The 20,028-nt window shown below is 32.1% G+C and overlaps 1 protein-coding gene across 1 annotated transcript in view; it reads right to left on the bottom strand.

The window, feature by feature from the left end:
- The window catches only part of LOC129221940 (phosphatidylinositol 3,4,5-trisphosphate 3-phosphatase and dual-specificity protein phosphatase PTEN-like), a 42,636-nt gene that overhangs the window by 16,405 nt on the left and 6,203 nt on the right, over positions 1-20,028 (bottom strand). Inside the window, exons 3-6 of the mRNA XM_054856325.1 lie at positions 8,381-8,465; positions 5,407-5,451; positions 3,408-3,582; positions 451-561 (exon numbers count right to left, since the gene is read on the bottom strand). Of these exons, the coding sequence (XP_054712300.1) occupies positions 451-561; positions 3,408-3,582; positions 5,407-5,451; positions 8,381-8,465 (416 nt within the window). The remainder of the gene's footprint in view (positions 1-450; positions 562-3,407; positions 3,583-5,406; positions 5,452-8,380; positions 8,466-20,028) is intronic.

Genomic DNA, 20,028 nt, shown 5'->3' with positions numbered 1-20,028 from the left:
CAGCCCTTCTAGAAGAAATTTTAAAAAAAACTCAAACAGATTGCACCATTCTCAGATTAAGTATAAGAAATTATGGTTCAAATGTTGATCGGAGTTCCTTAAACAGATACTGATGCGCTTTTAAGTATTCTTCAAATGCACATTAGGTTAGAGCAGCAGTTCCTGACCAATTTAGTGGTGCAAACCACCAGTTTTGTAAAAAAAAACAAACAATCAAACAATGTGAGGTCCACCAACTACTCAATACAAAAAAAAAGTAATAATAATAATTATAACAGAAAATACAAATTATAATGGAACAGGACCAATGAGGTTGTTTTAAAAAGTGCTTTTAAGGTCTGGTTGGCGGGACTGCATCACTGAGATTTCAATAATATGTTTCAATTTTTCAGCATAAAAAATAGTTTCTTACAAAGTTGAAAAAAATAATAACAAATTTAAGATGAGTACCTTCTGATTCATTGTTCTGGCATTTCCATAATATTTCAAAGCTTCTTCTGCTGTTTCATGCATACGTTTATGAAGCAAATATGCACAAATCATGGACCACCCGGTCCGACCCTATGGATAAAGTTGAAACTATGTCATGCAGCTTGGACAATAAAACAACTGCTACAGTTTAAACACAGATTTAGTAATCAATAAATGCTCTTTAACATTTAAAGGGTACAGAAAAAGTGCAATCAATGTCACAAGAGTTTTTTGAGAAACTAAGAAAAGAAAAGTAACAAATTTTTGTAAAATAAAAAGATTTTTTTTTTTTTTTTTTTTTTGAATTATGGAGGAAAATATATACTATAAACATTGACATGAATTTCCCATCATATAATAGACACAATATGTGATCGGGTAATGCTCTGATGTCACCAACAATGAAACTCGCATCATAGCATAAGAACGGCATTATTTCAGGAGTACTTAAAATTCAGGAATTTTATTTATAATTTGATGATAATTTTTGGCAATGTTTCAGAAGCAGAGAAGTGGGTTTTTTTTTACTAGGCTGAACTAGATCCAATAAGTAAACTATTTTGCTGTTCAGGCATTGAGAAGAGATAACTTGTCGGTCTGTTTTCAGCTCAAGCCAGTATGATGAAACAAGATGCTGTTTGTTTTATTCTGCTAAGCATCTTGTATAAAGTCAACTTAAACAATTATAAATGAATTACATAATACAAGCTAACTATCAACTCAATCTAACTGGGATTTAACAAATAAGTAAAGTCATACAACTTTTTAAATGAGTGAAGAAGTTCGGATCCTTATATTATAATGTGATTTTTTTGGATTAGGCAACAAAAAGAATATCCATAAAAAAAGAAACTGTTATTAGAATGCGGTGATAAAGTTATGATTATTAGGACTTATTTGTCATGATTGTTGTTATATTTGCATCAATATAAAGGTTATGTGTACAGCGTATACCATTATGTTATTTGTGCTTATTAGCAATGTCCAAAATCTCAATTATAAAAATATAACCAAATAAAGACCTAATTTAAATGTGTAAGACTGAAAAACATATTGAAAAACATATCCAGTCGTGAAATATACAATAAAATATCTTTTTTTTTTCAATCAATGTCAAAATTTTACTCTGATCTATATATCTACTAGTTGACCCAGCAAACCTTGTTCTGCCACATAAATTATTTCAAGAGAATATTTCTGTTGTTAATTAAAAAATAACAAATGTATTGCAAGTGAGTGGGGATGGGATCTATTACAGAAAGAGGAATGAAGAGCTTTAGAAGATGATGATCCCTTATAAAAACCAAAAAAAAAAAAAACAACCATTCATTTTCTCAAAACAATGTATTTCATTAACGTAACGAACAAATTCATTGTTAGATCTCTTAAAAGATAAATGTAGTGTGAAAAAAGCAATATATTTTTTACCCTAAAGCATAACAATGAAATAAAGAAAATCAATATTCATTTCGGGGAGAAATTGAGGGAACGATATTCTTTTGTCAGTCCGTCTTTAGCCAACAGAAATAAGCTCATTGATTTGCACATGTGAGAACATACCATGCATAATTGTTAGTCTGGAAAAAACAGTATGTCCAAATCTAAGTAGCAAACACACATATTGTTTGCCCTTGGGACTAATTGATTGTAATGGCCAACTTAATGAAGGCGTTTGAATTCAATTGGCACGTTTGTGGGAATCATCAGAATTTGTCGCAGCGAAAAATTTTTGGCTCGGAATTCAATTAAAAATGGTGGCTTCGATAACGTTTTTCATTATTTTTTAAGTGACCAACATTGTGCCATTGCGCAGCCGTGGTAGGTTCAAGTTTTGAGGTAAAATAACCGGAGATCCAACTTATAGTCATAGAAGATGACGGAACATGCGTGACAAATTTAGTGAGCATAAAAACTCTGTTGTATAATTTACAGCTATGTTAGCATTGTGAACTATATTGATCAGTTTGTATGGTACCAAGTGGCCAGGCAAGGACTGCTTTATCTTGAAGTTTAAATCTTCGATGTCCACATTTTTTGGCTGTTAAAATGGCTCTTCTGTCAGCCACTCATAATTTATGTATTGTGTGCATATATTAGGAAATATGCGGTCAATGAGAGCATTTCGACAATCAATGATAGTGCAGAAATTAGTGGGCAATTTTATGCATCCAATATTTTCATAAACAGCAACTTTTAGATCTTGTAGCATTTGAATATGCATGTTTATTCTTAGCAGGACTTTTCCACATTATGATACAGTGGCAATGATTTCAAGCAAGTGTAGATCTGGTCAGGGTATGTTGAACGTGGAATGAAGGGAAGTATTTGTCTGAAATCACCTGAAAGGAGTAACAGAGTACTGCCTAATAGTTTGTAGCTGTTTTTTTAAATATCTTCCAGTGTTCTTCAAGACCTGTTGCACACTGCATCTAGGTTATTTTGAATATTAAGTGCCACCTTAAATGCTGCATGAATAGTTCTGCTGCCATACAATAAATGAGAAATGTTCTGTTTGTTCTACCTGGGGTGCACCAAAAAAAAAAAAAAAAAAAAAATCCGCATTGTCTCCCCAAAAATGCCAGGAGTTCAATTATGATGTTTCAATCCAGGTTTTTTTTTTTTTTTTTTTTTTTAATTTGGCATCCGCATTATGAGTAATATAACAAACCAAGTTAATATAATAAAATACAACAGATTACCAGTTAGTCAAATACTAGCATCAATTCCTTTTTAAGACCACTGAAATTATATAAATGTATTCCAAAACTGCATGCTTTTTAAAAGATAACTACATCTATAACCAAATTTTGCAGTCATATTGACAGAGTTAGTAAAAAAAGCTTATGCTGAAATCTTTGGTATATAAATTTATGATAAATAAAATTAGTAAAACATTATGATGTATAAGTTCAGAAGTTAACAACATAAGACTATACCTTTCCTGCTTTACAGTGGATTGCAGCAACATTTTTTTTATCTTTGGATAACCAGCCATCAACATCCTCACAGAAAGGCTTGATAAGTTCTAAACTAGGAGGGTTGTGATCTTCGAATGGATATTGAGCCACTCTTTGGTGGAACTTACTAGTATCATAACTTCGTTCTTTGCATCTATGAAGAAAGTTATCATTGAAAACGTAATTTGTAACTCAAAAATTATCTTCACTTTATGTACTAAAATTTAAATCAGAGAAACAACAAATACCATCAATAAATTAGCAGAAATTCTATAAATTTCTTTATTTGTAATGGATAAAGAAGTTTAAAGATTTTTACTAATAGCACTTATTAGAGAAGGGGGGATAAATTATTTTAGGAATAAAGAACATTTCTTTGTAGGTAAATAAGAACATAAGAACACTTTAAGATTTTTTCATATTTTCAATCAAGGCTCTAAGTGACATAATAATTATATGTCAGATCAATTACATTTCTGAATAAGGTAAGTCTTTTTTTTTTTCTTTCTTCAAAGGCTTTGTAGAAAAAATATAGAAATGTTTCATAAGAGTACAAACAAAACTATTAAAAGGATTTTTCTTATGCTGATGTAAATTTACAAATATGCAAATTATGTCGTGAAGTGTTTTCTAATATAATTTAAAACATATTTAGTCAATAATGAACAAGCTGCACTTCATCATCAAAGACCTTCAAACAACTGATAATAACTCTATTGTGTTATGGCTACCTATGACATGCTATATTGAGTATAAAATAAATAAAAATTAATACTATTAAATAAAAATTTAATGCTGAACAAAATACCTAAAACTCAAAAAAAAAAAAAGCACAGATAGGATGAAAATAAAAATTTAACATATTTGCATAACAATCAAGTTTATCTTAAAAAATACAACATATCTTAGGAAACCCAAGTAACTGCATTTTCTAATTTGATTAAGGCTCAGTGTGGCAAGGGTTCGAAAATATCATGATATTTTTCAAAATATCTGATTTTTTGATAAATATCGGATATTTTGATATATATTCGATATTTTCAATTTATTTTCTTGCATTATTTTTGTAATATGTAGGCTTGAAAGTAATATTTCTTTCATTATTTATATCTAATACTTTATTTTACATTTTTATGGATTTTAATGGAGTTATTTTAGTATTAGCTGTTTTACTCACTTTTCCTTTCTTATACAGTTATATAATTCAGAAATACAAAATATGCATTAGTTGGTGCATAGTCATAAGACATTTTCTATCTTTTTTTTTGAACAACATTTAATGTTTAACTAGGCACTTTTAACCTGTATTTAAATTGTTACATTACTCATGATTTTATGAACATCAAATAAAAAAAGAATATGTTACTTTTTTACATTAATGATGTATTAATACATCATAAAAAATATAATAGATAACTTTTTGGTTATTTTTAATAATAAATGAACAATATTACTACAATTAATACAATATTTATATTGAAAATACTGTAGTTGAAAAAATAAATATCAAAAATATCAAAATGTCATGATATTTTCAAAATAAATATTGGATATATATTGTGATATATATCATGATATATATCGGCGAACCCTGATTGAGGCTAAAAATCAAATATCTTCTACATTAAACATATCATTATTGAATGTATTTATTTTTACTTTCAGAAACTGTAGTCAAAGTCTTAGAGGTTTTTTTAAAGAACCTTTCTGATACTTGGCAATTTATTTTACATGACAACCTGTCAATTTATTAACTTATCTGTAAATATTTTCAGAGAAGAGAAAAAGTTTTTCCCCCAATACAATGATTTGTGAATAAACTTCAACAATTGTTGAATAATTAACATGTATAAAAATATTATCATAATCATGCAATCATATCTTAAATTGCTTAAATTAAATGTGAACATAAGTTCACATTTAATGTGAATATAAGGTTTAAAAGATCAAAATATTACAAAGTGCTTGAAAAACTTACAAATTATAAATTTTATAATGCTGATCATGTTTTGAATCTAAAAACCTGAAAAACAAGAAAATTTTATTACCAAGATCACAAAACAAAAGCAAATCTTCCAAATAGTGTACACAAAATGCAAACACATAATGATAATTATACTAAACAAAAGTATATATAGATTTCTAAAAGAAAATAAAAAATAATCTTAAATTATACTATAAATTTTCAAGAGGGTTACAGAGAAACTAGTACCGTGAAAATTGGAGGGTGTTACAGCTATTTTCAAACAAACAAAAATTGTTTTAAAATACAGTAATAGAAACAAGTAAATAGATAGCTCCTGGGTTAGCAGTACACGGCAATGCTTAAGACAAGTTCACAAATTTTACGAAGTGGATTTCTTTTTTCAAATATAAATTGTTTTAATTCAATGCCTATAGACGTACTGTGATTTTAACATATTTCTTACGCTGGTTCAAATCATATTCATTCATTTGTTCAATTTTTTTAATATATGTTAGAATTCATCATGTAACATCTTGGTAAAAAGGCTATAGCCAAAAAGGGGTTAAAAAAGGTTCACTCCCCACCCCTATGAATATAAAGTTTTCATTTTTGTTTAGAACAAAATAATGTTTAATATTATCAATTTTTGACTTACTTTTCATAATGTACTCGCAATAACTATTTAAAACCAATATTGTCCACAGATAATCTGTTATGAAAATTGAAACCACGACATTTAGAAAAATCATGACACACCAACAATAGTCAGCTGGGTGGCATGGTAGTAAGGCATTGGTCTTCTGAGCCTTGGATCCAAGATCTGAGCCGTGGTAGCTGGTTGGTAGGTTTTGAAGGAGAAAATTGTCAACGCCCATGCCATATGATAAAATATCGTGTAAAAGATCCCTAAGGTATCCATTTGATTTTGATTGCCATTGACAAAATTAAATCCCTAGTGCAGTTTTGAATCAAAATGAGCCCAGGTGCCTCCATTTGGTGGAAACTGGAGTCAAACTATTCTGTGCCATTAAGGTTCAGGCCTTAATGGTGGCTTAGTGGCACATCAAAGACTGAATGCTGTATCGGGGGATCAGACTAGGTCTGTGAATGGTTAGTAACCAATTAGTAAAAAAAACATTGAATAATTAAATATTATTTTGGGGGGGGGGGGGAGAAATGCACCCATTCCAAAAGTAATATTTGATCATAGCCTGTGAAAATTTGTCTCTCATCTTGTGATATAAACTTAGAAACATTTGCTGTCAATGTAATCCTCTACACAGCAATTTGTATGAAATTGTCTTCTTTATAATGTAGATGTTATATATCTGTAAGTCAATTTATTAACACAAGAGTGTCTAGAATACTTAATAGCAAGGTTCAAAATTAACAGTGGTCTGATGATCCCAAATCACAAAAATATCAATTGGACCAACAGAATACAAATTTTAGTGGTCCATGGGACCTGTTAAGTTTTATTCTTTTTTTTTCTTTCAAAAATTGTATTCATCATAATTTTTTGAATCTGTTGAAAGTTTTTATCTACAATATTTAGGATTTCTTTGCAAGAAAATTTTGCATAATTATAACATATTGTTTTTGTTTTTAGTACCAACTCTATTGCCTTTCTCCTAAAGCAATCAAAAAGATATTTTGGTGGCTCAATTAATAGCTTAAATAGTACAACTTTTACCAGTATTGGTAAACAGAAAGATGCCTGTTGTTTCTTTCTCTTCCCCAGTTGCTCAGATATGTCTTCTTGAAAATTTATAATAAGTGATTTTGTTGTACCTACTTTTGTCTTTTTTTTTTTTTTTTTAACTTTTCATTACATAAATTCACGGTGCAAGAATAAACCAGTAGCATGTATGGACCACTGAAATTTGTAGTTACTGGTCCATTTGGCCAAAAAAGATTCAAGATGCTTCTTTAACTAACTGACGGTTTTGGACGTCTTATCACGCCCTGGCGAGCACGTGTCAAAAGTATTTTAAACTTATTTTTCTGGTGCTAAATGTTCGTTGTCAAATGGTCTCAGGCACAGGGCGGTAGCTAGGCATTAGATAGAAGATAGTGCACTTGATTTACATGGCGAGTTCCCCCCAAAAAATATTTTATGGAGTAGAATTTCACACATCTTACCCAGAACTCTCAGAGGGTTAAAAAGAAAATAAATGATGCAAAACATTTCTGTAGGTATAAATAAACGTTTGTTAAAAGAATTTTACTAGAGCAAATTGCCGATCAGCCATCATACTGATAGGGCTCGAAAATTATACTGCCCGACATGCCCAAGGCATGTAAAAATTCCTATCGGGCATGAATCTTTTACCCTTACATGCCCGACCGGGTATGTAATTTTTTGATCAAATATTTTTTCCTAAAACTTTATTATTTTATATTTTATTGAAACATTACCGTATCCTTACTTAGAGCTCAAAATTTATTTCAAGCCCTACTGCTAAGATGGTTAACTGTTCCCGATTTGCATGGAAGTAATCCTTCCCGTTATATAATTTAAATTTTGTTAAATTTAACAACCGCTATAATGTACTATTTATTCAAACTTTTTTTTTGTATGATTTATATAAAAATAATTTGTCTGATCAATGCTGTACGACAAATCCAAATGCTTTTATTGATATACAATAAGGAAAACTGGGCATGTAAAAATTCGGGCATGTATCTTTTAAACAAACATAAGCGGCAGGGCATGCAAAATTTGAAAGATTTTTCTAGCCCTGCTTACTAAAGATGACTTTCAAGAAACTAGCACAGCATGCAATTGATGAAATTTCAAAGTACCTTGTTCGTTTACCTCATTTGTTTCAATATTATGTTTAGGAAAACAGAATAAAAAAGCAAAAAAAAAATAATAATAATAATAATAATAACTAGCTAGAAGTCTGAAATTCCCTAAAATTTAAGAAAATTCCAAAATTTAGACAAAATTCTGAACACTCTCATCTCCGTAAATAGCACTTACCTGGCAACGTCATCAATATGATTCCTATAGACACCTTCTAGTTTTTCAGCTGGGTAGCCCATTGCAATAATATTGTTACATATGTCTATATTTCAATAAAGGATATTATAAACCAAAACAGTGAAAACAAAAATAAACTAATGCATGGATAATAAACATTAAAGCAAAGAAATCACTCAGAAAATTATAAACCAAAACTTTTGAGCAAATTGGATGAAAAGATGAAAATCAATTATATCAAAATCATGGACGACTGGAATAACTGTTTGAAACTGAAATTTTTCAAGCTTCAACTTTACAGCATTGTTTCGTCATTCTGGCTGACCAGAAGTTAAGTTATCCCATGGTTTCACAAAATTAAACTCAGAGATATTAATTTTAAAAAAATACTTTTTAAATTAATTTAATGCTCAAGCTTCAAACTTTCATGTTTATAAATCTTTATTATAAAGAATGGTTCCTAAAATAACAAAAACAAAAAGATTAAAAATAGCTTGAATTTGTTTCTGAAAAAGTTCAAATTGTAATTTTCAATCAAGATTACCCAAAATAGAAGCCTATCTCATCCCCCCCCCCCTCCCTGCAAAAAAAAATCACATGAAGAAAAATAAAAATTTGCATCAATGATTTTTCCAGTGCTCTAACTGTATAATAGAGGGATTCTCAAACTGGGTGCCGCAAGAATAGGCGAGGGGTACCTTGAAGTGTCCGTGTTTTGGAACAATTTCCTCCAGAATTTGGAAGCCTCATTAAAGAAACATATTACTAAAATACAGAAACAACATTGACTTTATGCAAGAAAGGAACTGTACAAGTTTTGTTTCCTAAATGTTTAATCTATGAATGTTTCATAATCTGGCAGATCTCAAGTCTTAAGGTGAATTCTCCTGTCACTTGCTTTAGCATGTCACGATCAATGGTCATTCATTTTCCAACAAGATGGAGGATATTTGACAGACGTTTCCCATTTCCTCAATAACAAACTTCTTAGTTGTTGGATTTGATGAGGTTCTGATGACAACAATCACCTTCTTCCATGGCAACTGCGCTCTCCAGACCTCACACCAAGCGATTTTTTATGGTGTTACATCAAAGATCATGAGTTTGTGCTCAAGATTTACGCCAAAAAATCACAACCGCATTTTCAAAGATTGATGGTGGCATGTTACAGCGATTGAAACAAGAATTAGGAACTTGATATCTATCTTAATACGAAAAGTCTATAAACAGAGCATTTTGGAAACAAAACTTGAGCAGTTTCATTCTTAAGTAAAGTGAATGATGTCGCTGTATTGGTAATATATTTGTTTCAATGAGGCTTTCAAACGCTGGAGGGAATTTTGATACATATTTGTATACAATAGAGATAGACTAGGATGCTAGGAAAAAAATTTAATTCTTAAAAGGATGATGCAAGTCGGAAAAGTTCGAGACCCCTGGTATAGTACTTGAATAAATATAACAAAAGAGCAGAAATAAAGCATACAAAATAACATTAGAATGAGGACAACAATCCTCAAAAATCCATAGTTGTGACGGAAATGAAAATTTTCCACCTACAGGGACTCATGATCATGTTTTTCAGGTGCGACACATTAACCTTCCCTATTTAGAGGGGGGATGTAGTTGTGGAAGTGGAATGGATGGAGAGCAGTATACGTAGGCTTGCCAGAAGTCCCGGTTTGACTGTGACAATCCCGGTTTTCAAACAAAATCTCGGTCTCCTGACCGGTTTGCTTCATGTCCCGGAAAAAGATAAATTTGATTACAACTGACAAAAAAGGTCTATAAATAATTAACTGAAGGATTATTCAGGATTATCATTTTATCAATTGTAACATTGACTTGTAAAATTAATACCTGATTAGTTTGTGAGGATTTTTACAAGATTAAAACCGAAAAAAGACTGTCAAAAGAAGTCCTATAAAATGAAATGAAAAGTACAACAAAATATTGTTCAATTTTTCATTCCTCATTCAAAGTGTTTTTTCTAACTAAAATAAATTGTAAATATTTACATCTAAGAAGTGAAATGTTCAAATTTTATCTGCTTTATGTCATTTTTATTACCCCTATTTAAGGTTCACAATTCGTAAAAAAAAAAAAAATTATATCATTCAGTATAAATTGCTCAATAAAACACTTCAAAAATAAGCCAACCACATCTGTGTAACCTTTTGAATACTAGCTAAGTTGCATGGGTGCAAGTTTGGAGATGTGTTCAAGACGGAAAATATTTTCAACCCCCCCCCCTCATGCGTGCTTTAGACAAAAATTTATATGTAAAAATTTTGTAGTTTTTTACCAATGCCAGTTTTGGAATCTGTGTTTGATTTGAATTTTAAGCCTTTAAATTGTAATATTTAAACGTTTTGTTGTCGTAATTCCAAAAACCTAAAAACCGGCAATAACGGGGGGGCTGGGGGTCCTCCCCCAGAAATTTTTTTATATTGAAGTCCATAAAACGCAATGGTAGGCCATTCTGGTAAAGTTAAAGGAGAGGAGGGGTTCAGGGACTCTTACATCAATTATTTCAAACTGATAGTCCCAAAATCACAATATTGGGCGACTTTTAAAAATATTAGAGAAAGGGGAAGGGTGCGCTCTGGGCCTCCCCGAAATATAAGCTTTCAAACCGAAATTGTAGTCGATCTTTCATAACGTTTATACGCTTTTTGAATGCATTATCGAAGGAATGGAGTTCAGGAACGTTCCTTCAGCAATATTTCAAAATTGAAGTTCCAAAAACGCAATTTTAGACGATGTTGGATAATGTTAGGGGTAAAAGCGCTCGCAGCTCCCCGCCATTAGTTTTTGCCGATCGCGAACATTTTTATTGCAGCAATAAAATCGCTTGGGACATAAGATTTTCACTTTTGCATCATAAATCAGTTCTGATCGGAAAGTCTACCCAAGGTATCGCCAACAAACCAGAAAAGAAAGAAAGGTGGGGGAAGGGTATGGCGATATGGGCGACTAATGATAATGAACTGGCACCCCCCCCCCCAACAGTTTTCATTTGAGCAAGAATTGTTTTATAAAATAGCAGGTGGTGAAATTAGCAATAAAAAACCGCTTTAGTGAATTAGATATATTTTTTAAACGAGATACACTTTCCAATATTCATTAATTAAAAAAGAGAATTAGGGGAATTGAATCCTTACCCCAGGCAGGGCCCCCGTATCACATCCCTCTTACGGCACTCAAATTTTACCTAAAGTAGCGTTTTAAATATTTCAGCATAAAAAAATTTTCGAAAGACAACTCCCAAAACCCTTCCTCTGAGTTCACCACTGTCCTAAATTTGAATTTTTAAGGCCTTCAGTTTCTAAATTTTTTTCTAGTAATAGTACCCCCCTTACCTATAAACATGACTTATGACCGCCTAAAAGTTTTAATACTTTAATTTCGGAAACTTTTTGAAAGAAGCTTCCTACACCCTTCCCCCTTAAGGCTCTTCTAAACCTCTCCGTAAAATCTGACACGACGAAATCACGAAATCTGTGGCAACACAGAGGGTGTATCTGGGAGGGTCTAACTCGATTTTTTCTGCACTGCTAATTGGTCAGATTTCATGATGGACAGCGTCAATCACTGAGTACGTGAATGGACAGCCATAAATCTAAGCTGTGCCCGAAGGTACTGTCTTAGCGATCGGATGAGTGCAGAGAGAGAAAGATTAAAAGGATCCTGTTCCAAAACATGTTTCCCACCCGGCCTGTTTCCCCACCTAAACATGTGTTTTCGTTTCAAAGTGTTTCTAGAGCTGACTGGAGCTGACTGCTTACGATTTCCGAGAATTTGGTATTCAGCGAAAGGAATAGCAGGGAAAGCTGTCTGAGGGATCCACTCAAGTTCTCCCGCCAAAGGGTGACAGAAGAAAAGAAGAAAGAAGACCATGTGTCAGGAAATTAACTTATTCTGCAAACTAGAAAATTTGCAGAATGCGTAGAAAATAGAATTGAGAAATGAAGGCAGAAACAAAAGAGAGAGAAGAAAAGTTATAACATAAATTCAAGTGCTTTATTAATCATCTAAATTTCAATATTGAACATGGTGCGCACAAATGATGAACAAAATTTTTAAAAATCGAATTTCCGAAACTACTGCACATATCACAATAAGTGATACTTGAGAATAAATAGGAACATTCTAAGTTTTTTTTTCTCTTTTCAGTTACAAACAGGGGCGGAGGGCGGGAACAGAAATTAATGTTGCGAGGGGGGAGGGGATGTATAATAGTTATTGCGATAAAAGGCGCAATTTCAAGAACTATCACTAACAAAAACATATTCCACTATAAATATGGATGTTATTCACAGACATTAGTCATTCGTCCTGAATAAAATTTTATCAGTTCCACAATGCTACAAGTTAGAAATAAATTCCCGTTCCATGAATCTATTTTTTCATATCAATTGATGTATTTGACTGTACTCGGGTTTTCAACGCAACATTGCAATCCGAAGAAAGGAGTAAGTAATAAAAACTACCTAATAACATAACATAAAATCAAGTTACATGATATAAAGTGGAAACAATAGATCGCAGTCCGACGGAAAAAGTATTTCTACTTCTTTCATTCGATTTTTTCGGATTTCGGATTTAAAACTGCTCAGGGTTTGAATTTTTTAATGCAGTAATGAAAATAATTGAGATCAATATCATTAAGTACAATAATGACACCTTGAGAACAAAAATTAACATTACACAAAAACGGTGAACTGTGCACTGGAAAATTGTTAAAAGCCATTTTATAACTGCCGAGCACAGACCAGGCATTAAAACAAAAGGTTCGCGTACATTCAAGGAGGATATGATAAAAATTCTAATTTTATCAACCCAGTATGTCGAAGGGAAACATGTTAGGAAATATTTTTTTATCATTTCATTGAACAAAGAACCTTTCAGTAATTCATGCATTAGAGACGTACCGAGTAGCACTTTGGTCGAGTATCGAGTTCCAAGTTCCAATTATGTTTTAAGAAGAACCACCGACACACACGTGACGAATTTTGAACTCAGTGGTCAGTGGAAGAGTAGTATATACCTCCATGTCCACACACACACACAAATAATAGTTTTAAAAACAAAATTCCAGCCGAAATTTAATTGCGCATTATTGAAAAGATTTGTTTCTGTCAATAATTTTGACAAATAAGTTATTTTTTAAATTAAAAATAAACAAATACATAAAAGGTAGTGTTAATCAAGTTGGAATTAAAACAAATTATATCAATCCATACTTTTAGTCCGCCAAACGTAAATAATGTTTAAAAGCAAGTGGAACAACGTTAAAAGCACAAATGTGCAGGAGCACTGCAGACACGTGTTTCTGCATCACAAGGAACATCTTTTTCAGTGCATAAAATGTGAGCTAATGAATGTTTAATAATACGACTTTTGTCGGATGTCTTCAAATCCATAAGCTCACGTTTTGTGCATTGAAAAAAGCATTTCCTGTAATGCCAGAACACGTGTCTGCAGTATTCCTGCACATTTGTGCTTTTAACGTTGTTTTATTTTTTAAGAAAAGGTACTTTTATGCTGCAAAAATCCATTTAATAATATAAAAATTTTATATTTTCTGTACTTACCTTTTTTGCTCCATTTTTAATAAATAAGTTTCACTAACTTTGGGTATTAAAATATAAGATTTACTCCATTAAAGCATAAAAAATTCATTATTCTCAAAATTTGAATTTGACTTTTAAATTTGAATTGTAAATGATTGCAGTATATTATATGCTTGCACTTTTTTATTAATTGTAAAATCTGCTTTGAACAATATTCAATTTTTTACAACTACGCGGTATTGGCCGAGTTCATGTTCAAAATATGGCCGAGTACCGAGTACTCGATGCGTCTCTAGCATGCATGTTGTAACAGGGAAACTGACAAAAAAAAATTTAAAAGTTAATGACAATGTCTGAAAAATATCTACTTCACACTCTTGCAAAACTCTACCTCGCAATAATCTATTATGTTGTGCTAGTAATTAAACTTTCCATAGCTGTAATTCTGTGATCAAAGTATAAATATGCTACAATCCTACAAAGCTTTTTTAAAAAGGTTTCTTTTGGTATTTCTGCTTTATTTTCGTTCACGTGGAATAGGAATGAGGCTCTTTTCCGTTACGATTAAAATTTGTAATTAACGTATGAATGCTTGGTGTTTTTTCAAGTTTTCTTGAAGATGTAAAATATGAGCACCTAACATATTTAATTAAAAATTTATTTTAAAATGAGGGAGAAGAAGAAGGAGAAAGCTATAAAGACATATTTTTTAAAGTTTAAAACATCTTCAGGGGTGCCAGTGCCAAATCTTTCTGCAATGCTCGGGTATACTGTTAAAACTACAGATTGCATTCGGCACCTTTCAGGGCTTGAACACTTGACCACTAGCGGCATCCAATATGGAGCCGAAATGGTACCTCTAACTAGGGTGAAAAACAGGCACTTTTTAAAAAATAGGCAGCTGGGGTGAAAAATAATCATTCTCAAAGGAAGAAAACGGCAAATTAAAAGTCCCAAAAAAATTAAACGCAACCCTCCATAAATAGAATAAAAAATCCACCCCCCCCCCCCCAAAAAAAAGAGAAGATAAATCGCCAAACAATAATTAAAAGAGGAATTTTTTACCTCAAAACAAAAACAAAATTTTATTTAGGCACAACCGAGAAAAAAATACCTAGCAACCAACTGAACGCTAATTTAAAATGAGATCGTGCAAACGATAGTTTTTTCCCGGTGATTTAACGGCCTTTTTTTTTTTTTAATTCGTAAGAAATGAATGAACTGTATGGGAGTTTTACGAGCGTTTTCGAATGGTGCCAAAATCGAACTGAACGGGTAGTTATTTCGGGTAGAAAGAGTCATTTAATGTCATTTTCGGACCCTAAAATTAAAATTCGAATGGTTCGGTTCTTTTTTGTTTTTTGGCGTTTGAACCTCCCCCCCCCCCTACGTTCCTTCTCGGGTGCCCAAGTACCTCCCTGCTAAATTTGGTCCAGATCCGACGAAAACTGGATTGGTATAGGGAACATATACACACACACACACATATATATATATATATATATATATATATATATATATATATATATATATAGATATATATATATATATATATATAAATATATATATATATATATATATATATATATATATATATAGATATATATATATATATATATATATATAAATATATATATATATATATATATATATATATACACATATATTTGTTTTATTTATATACGAGCTGCGTTGCCCTATTTTGCACGGACTACCTCGAAAATAAAAGTTAGGTCAAGTGACGCATGCTCAACAATCAAGCTTTAATTACAGAAAATAAATACTACAAAATTTCCCGTAAAAATAATCATTCTCAAAAAAAAAAAAAACGGCAAACCAAAAGTTCCCGAAAAAATTAAACGCAACCCTCCATAAATACAACTAAAATCCTGAAAAAAAAAAAAGAAAGATAAATCGCCAAATAATAATCAAAAGGAGAAATTTTTACCTCAAAACGAAAATGAAATTTCATTTAGTCACAACTGAGAAAAAAAACTGGCAACCTTCTAAACGCTACTTTAAAATGAGATCGCGCAAACGATAATTTTTCGATTTAAAATTTCTGTTCCATTAGGCTCAGCAGTGATTTTTAATTTTTTTCTGGTGATTTTAAAGCCTTTTTACTTACAAAAAAGGAAGTATTGTATTCACGAAAAAAAATTATCTAAAAATTCGGACTTAATTTCCATTTTGCTCACCCTCGAATGAATATTGAGTTTTTTTTTCCAACCCGACCACACGCGGATAAGTGCCTAAGAACGTATAAACACCCGAAATATCCATTTTGACATTCCCCGAGTTAATTACAACGACTTTTCTCCTCACGTCCGTATATACGTATGTGCGTATGTATGTCGCATAACTCAAGAACGGTATGTCCTAGAAAGTTGAAATTTGGTACGTAGACTCCTAGTGGAGTCTAGTTGTGCACCTCCCATTTTGGTTTCATTTGGATGTTCCAAAGGGGGTCTTTTACACATTTTTTTTTGGGGGGGGGGGGAATCAATGTTAATTCAATGCCAACTCAAGTAGTGTTATAATTTATGCAAACACTTGGCAATTTTTCGCCAAGCTTTTGGTCACCAAGTTTTGTCGCCAACTTTGCAGCAAATTTGGCGTTTTTTTGAGCTATCACGATTGCTAATTGGTTTCATTTGACCGTCCTTGATGTCTGGTTCCATTTTCAACCCCATCGCCCTCTGCAGGCGTGGCTGTAGCACGACTCCTCTGGTCGTGAGCACTGGCCCCAAGTAGCCGATGCTCGTGGTCAGTAGTGTCCATGTCCTAGACACAGGCACGCTCTCACACACACAGGAACAGGAACAGTTTCTACAAACAAGTGAGTGGGGTAGTAACCAATGAGTAGCGTCCTGTCGCAACTCGTGATTGCGAAAAACATAATTTAAATTCAAAATTTCAAAATTCAAATTAATTTTGAAAAAAAAAAAATTTTTTTGTTTTGTTTTTTTAAATCTGGTTTCAATCTGGCCATTGTTGGTGATATTCAGAGAGTCAACTATTGAATCGCATTAAAATTGCCAATAATGGGGAAATAACTTTAAATTGGTGTAAAAGGAAGTCATGTGATGCACACATCAGCTCGTTTATTTTAGTGAATCTCGAAGGAAATGAATGAGCTCTATCGGTGTTTTTCGCGGGCTTTTGAATGGCACCAAAATCGAACTGATAGACTAATTATTTCGGTTAGAGAGAGCCATTTAATGCCATTTTCAGGCTTGAAAATTAAAATTCGAAAGGTTCGCTACTTTTTGCATTCAAAAACCCTCCTACGTTCCTTCTCGGGTGCCCAAGTACCTCCCTGCAAAATTTGGTCGAGATCCGACGTAAACTGTGGATTTGTACAGGTAACATACACACACACACACACATATAAATATATTCTCTGCTTTATTTATATAGACTAGCTGCATTTCCAGGCTTTGCACGGTATACCTCGAAAATATAAGTTTTGTCAAATGACGCATGTTCAACAATCAGGCTTCAATTAGAGAAAAAAAAATACTACAAAATTTCCCATCAAAACAATCATTCTCAAAGATAGAAAAAAGAAAACGGGAAATCAACAGTTCCCGAAAAAATTAAACGCAACCCTCCAGAAATACAACTGAAATCCTAAAAAAAAGAAAGAAAAAATAGAAGACTAATCGCCTAATAATAATCAAAAGGAGAAATTTTTACCTCAAAACAAAAACAGAAAACAAAATTTTATTTAGCCACAACCGAGAAAAAAAGAGGGGTAACCTTCTGAACGCTAATTTAAAATGAGATCGCGCAAACGATAATTTTCCGATTTAAAATTTCTGTACCATATATCTTAGCAGTGCTTTTTAATGTTTTCCCGGGGATTTTACAGAATTTTTTTTTTTTTTTTTTTCAAAATTCGAAGGAAATAAAGGAACTCTTTGGGTGTTTTTCGCGGACTTTCGAATGGGACTTGAATTAAAGAAATCGGTTAATTATTTCGGGTAGAAAGAGCCATTTAATGCCATTTTCAGATCCTAAAATTAAAATTGGAACGGTTTGGTTCTTTTTTTGGCGTTCCAAAAACCACCTACGTTCCTACTCGGGTGCCCAAGTACCTCCCTGCCGTGTGTGTGTGTAACGGAAACAAACTGTTGATTAGCGACGATTATTCATAATTTTCAATAGACTTGGTAAATATGATACATTATGTAATGTTTATCAAATTTACTAGGTTATTCACATAATTTCCTATTCTTCGTGGATAATGCAATAAATTAGGATTATTTGTGGAGTAATGAGATCTTAATTGCAAAAACTGAACATTTTCAAGCAACACAAGAAAACTCAATCGTCTAAAAAAAGAAAAATGTCTCAGTTGCAATTAAAATTTCTAATAATATTTCAATTAAAAAACTGAAATGTGCCTTTTTTTGCCCATTACTTTCATTTCTTGCCTTGGAAAATGTATATTAGATAATAGTATTAATTCTATAAAAAAAAGTTTATATTATTAACTATTTAATGTTTACCTAAACAAAACGGAACTTCAAATTTAATTACATATTTAGAATTCTATGTAATGTCAAAGTCTTGAAAATTAAAGATCTGAAAGTAAATGCATAACACACAAAGCCTCCATATCAAAAAGCAAACCAAGCCAATATTCTAAAGAAAAACATTTTCTCGTAAGATAACCTATTCAGACTCATTCTGCTGTGACTTTCCGAATTATTACCAACTTTTTTACTAAACTTCATTTTCAAAGGCATCGTGTGTGTGATATAACTTACTGTGTGTACTTATAACCTGCTTTGACGGTGAATGACAGTAATTTTTGATCGTATTTGTGGGAAGCTTTCTTTTCTATTCTTCTGAAATTACATTATACAACAAACTGTCTGAAGCCTGTAATTTACCCCAAAGAAAACACGTGGAATGGAATGTTTTACCTTTTTCTTTAGTATTGTTAATCACCGCAAGGTAGCGTATTCGAGCTCTGGAGTTGCAAATAGAATCTGACCGTTCTTTAAATAATTTGACTAAGTTTAATAATTTTAAAAATTTATTTTAATCGGTACGCTTTTATTATGTACGCTTCTGCCGATGACATCACAAATGATGAAATACCATTCACTGTTGCCATTCGTAGAGCGTAATATTTAATTCGCATCTTTACTCAAGTGTAATGGCAACGATATGGTTGATAGCAAGCGTAGAGCGCAATATTTAATTCGCTTCTTGATTACAATAACGTGAAAACGCAATACACAGATGCGCCTAAGTACATCATTGTGACGTCATAAAGACCACGTCTTATTTTCAAAATCGGACATGTTAAAAAATAAGCATCTGGAAATGAAAGTTTTTTCTCGCTTCATGTTTTTTTTTTTTTTTTTTTTGCTTATTCTATCAATTTCAATGACTAAAAATAGTACTTTTGACTGAAGGAAACAACCCCATTTTGAATAATCTCTGCGGAATATGTATAATCGCCAGATTAATCTCATTCTACTGCACATACACTCAGGAGTGGGAAATTTCATGATTTACTCGCCACTTTTCCCCTAATGTGGCTAGTGTATTTTAAGTGAATTCGTTTATATTTTTGCAAATTTCACATCGAAATATAAATCGCAATCACTGTACTTGGCTATATATTTTTTAAATTAATAATTTAATAAAGAAATACATAAATAAAAATGGCATTTCGAATTTTTTTCCCATTATAAGATGCGGTAATTTTCACTGATTTTTCAAACAAAATAACTTCTACATTTAAACGGGGTACTTATATTAAAACAGCATTGAAAAATATATCACCTAAATAATTACAAAAACTTATCGAATAGAACTCGAAAGAAGAAAAAAACTGTTCTTTTTAGAACGAGTTTCGTCGATGTCACAGAAATACAAGACCAACACACAAAACGACAAAGAATGAATGGTCATTAGTAGGGATTCAGTAATTTATTGCCTGCCATTGAGGCAAAGCGGAGGAGCGGAGAAGCAGAAGACAAGACCCTGAAGACCCTGGGGGAGAAGAGAAAGTGGTCCCTCAAAGTGGGAGGAAATGGGTGTGGTCTGGTG

Source organism: Uloborus diversus, chromosome 5 (assembly GCF_026930045.1).
Source record: "Uloborus diversus isolate 005 chromosome 5, Udiv.v.3.1, whole genome shotgun sequence".
NCBI lineage: Eukaryota > Metazoa > Arthropoda > Arachnida > Araneae > Uloboridae > Uloborus > Uloborus diversus.
This window is presented reverse-complemented; position numbering and strand designations above follow the sequence as displayed.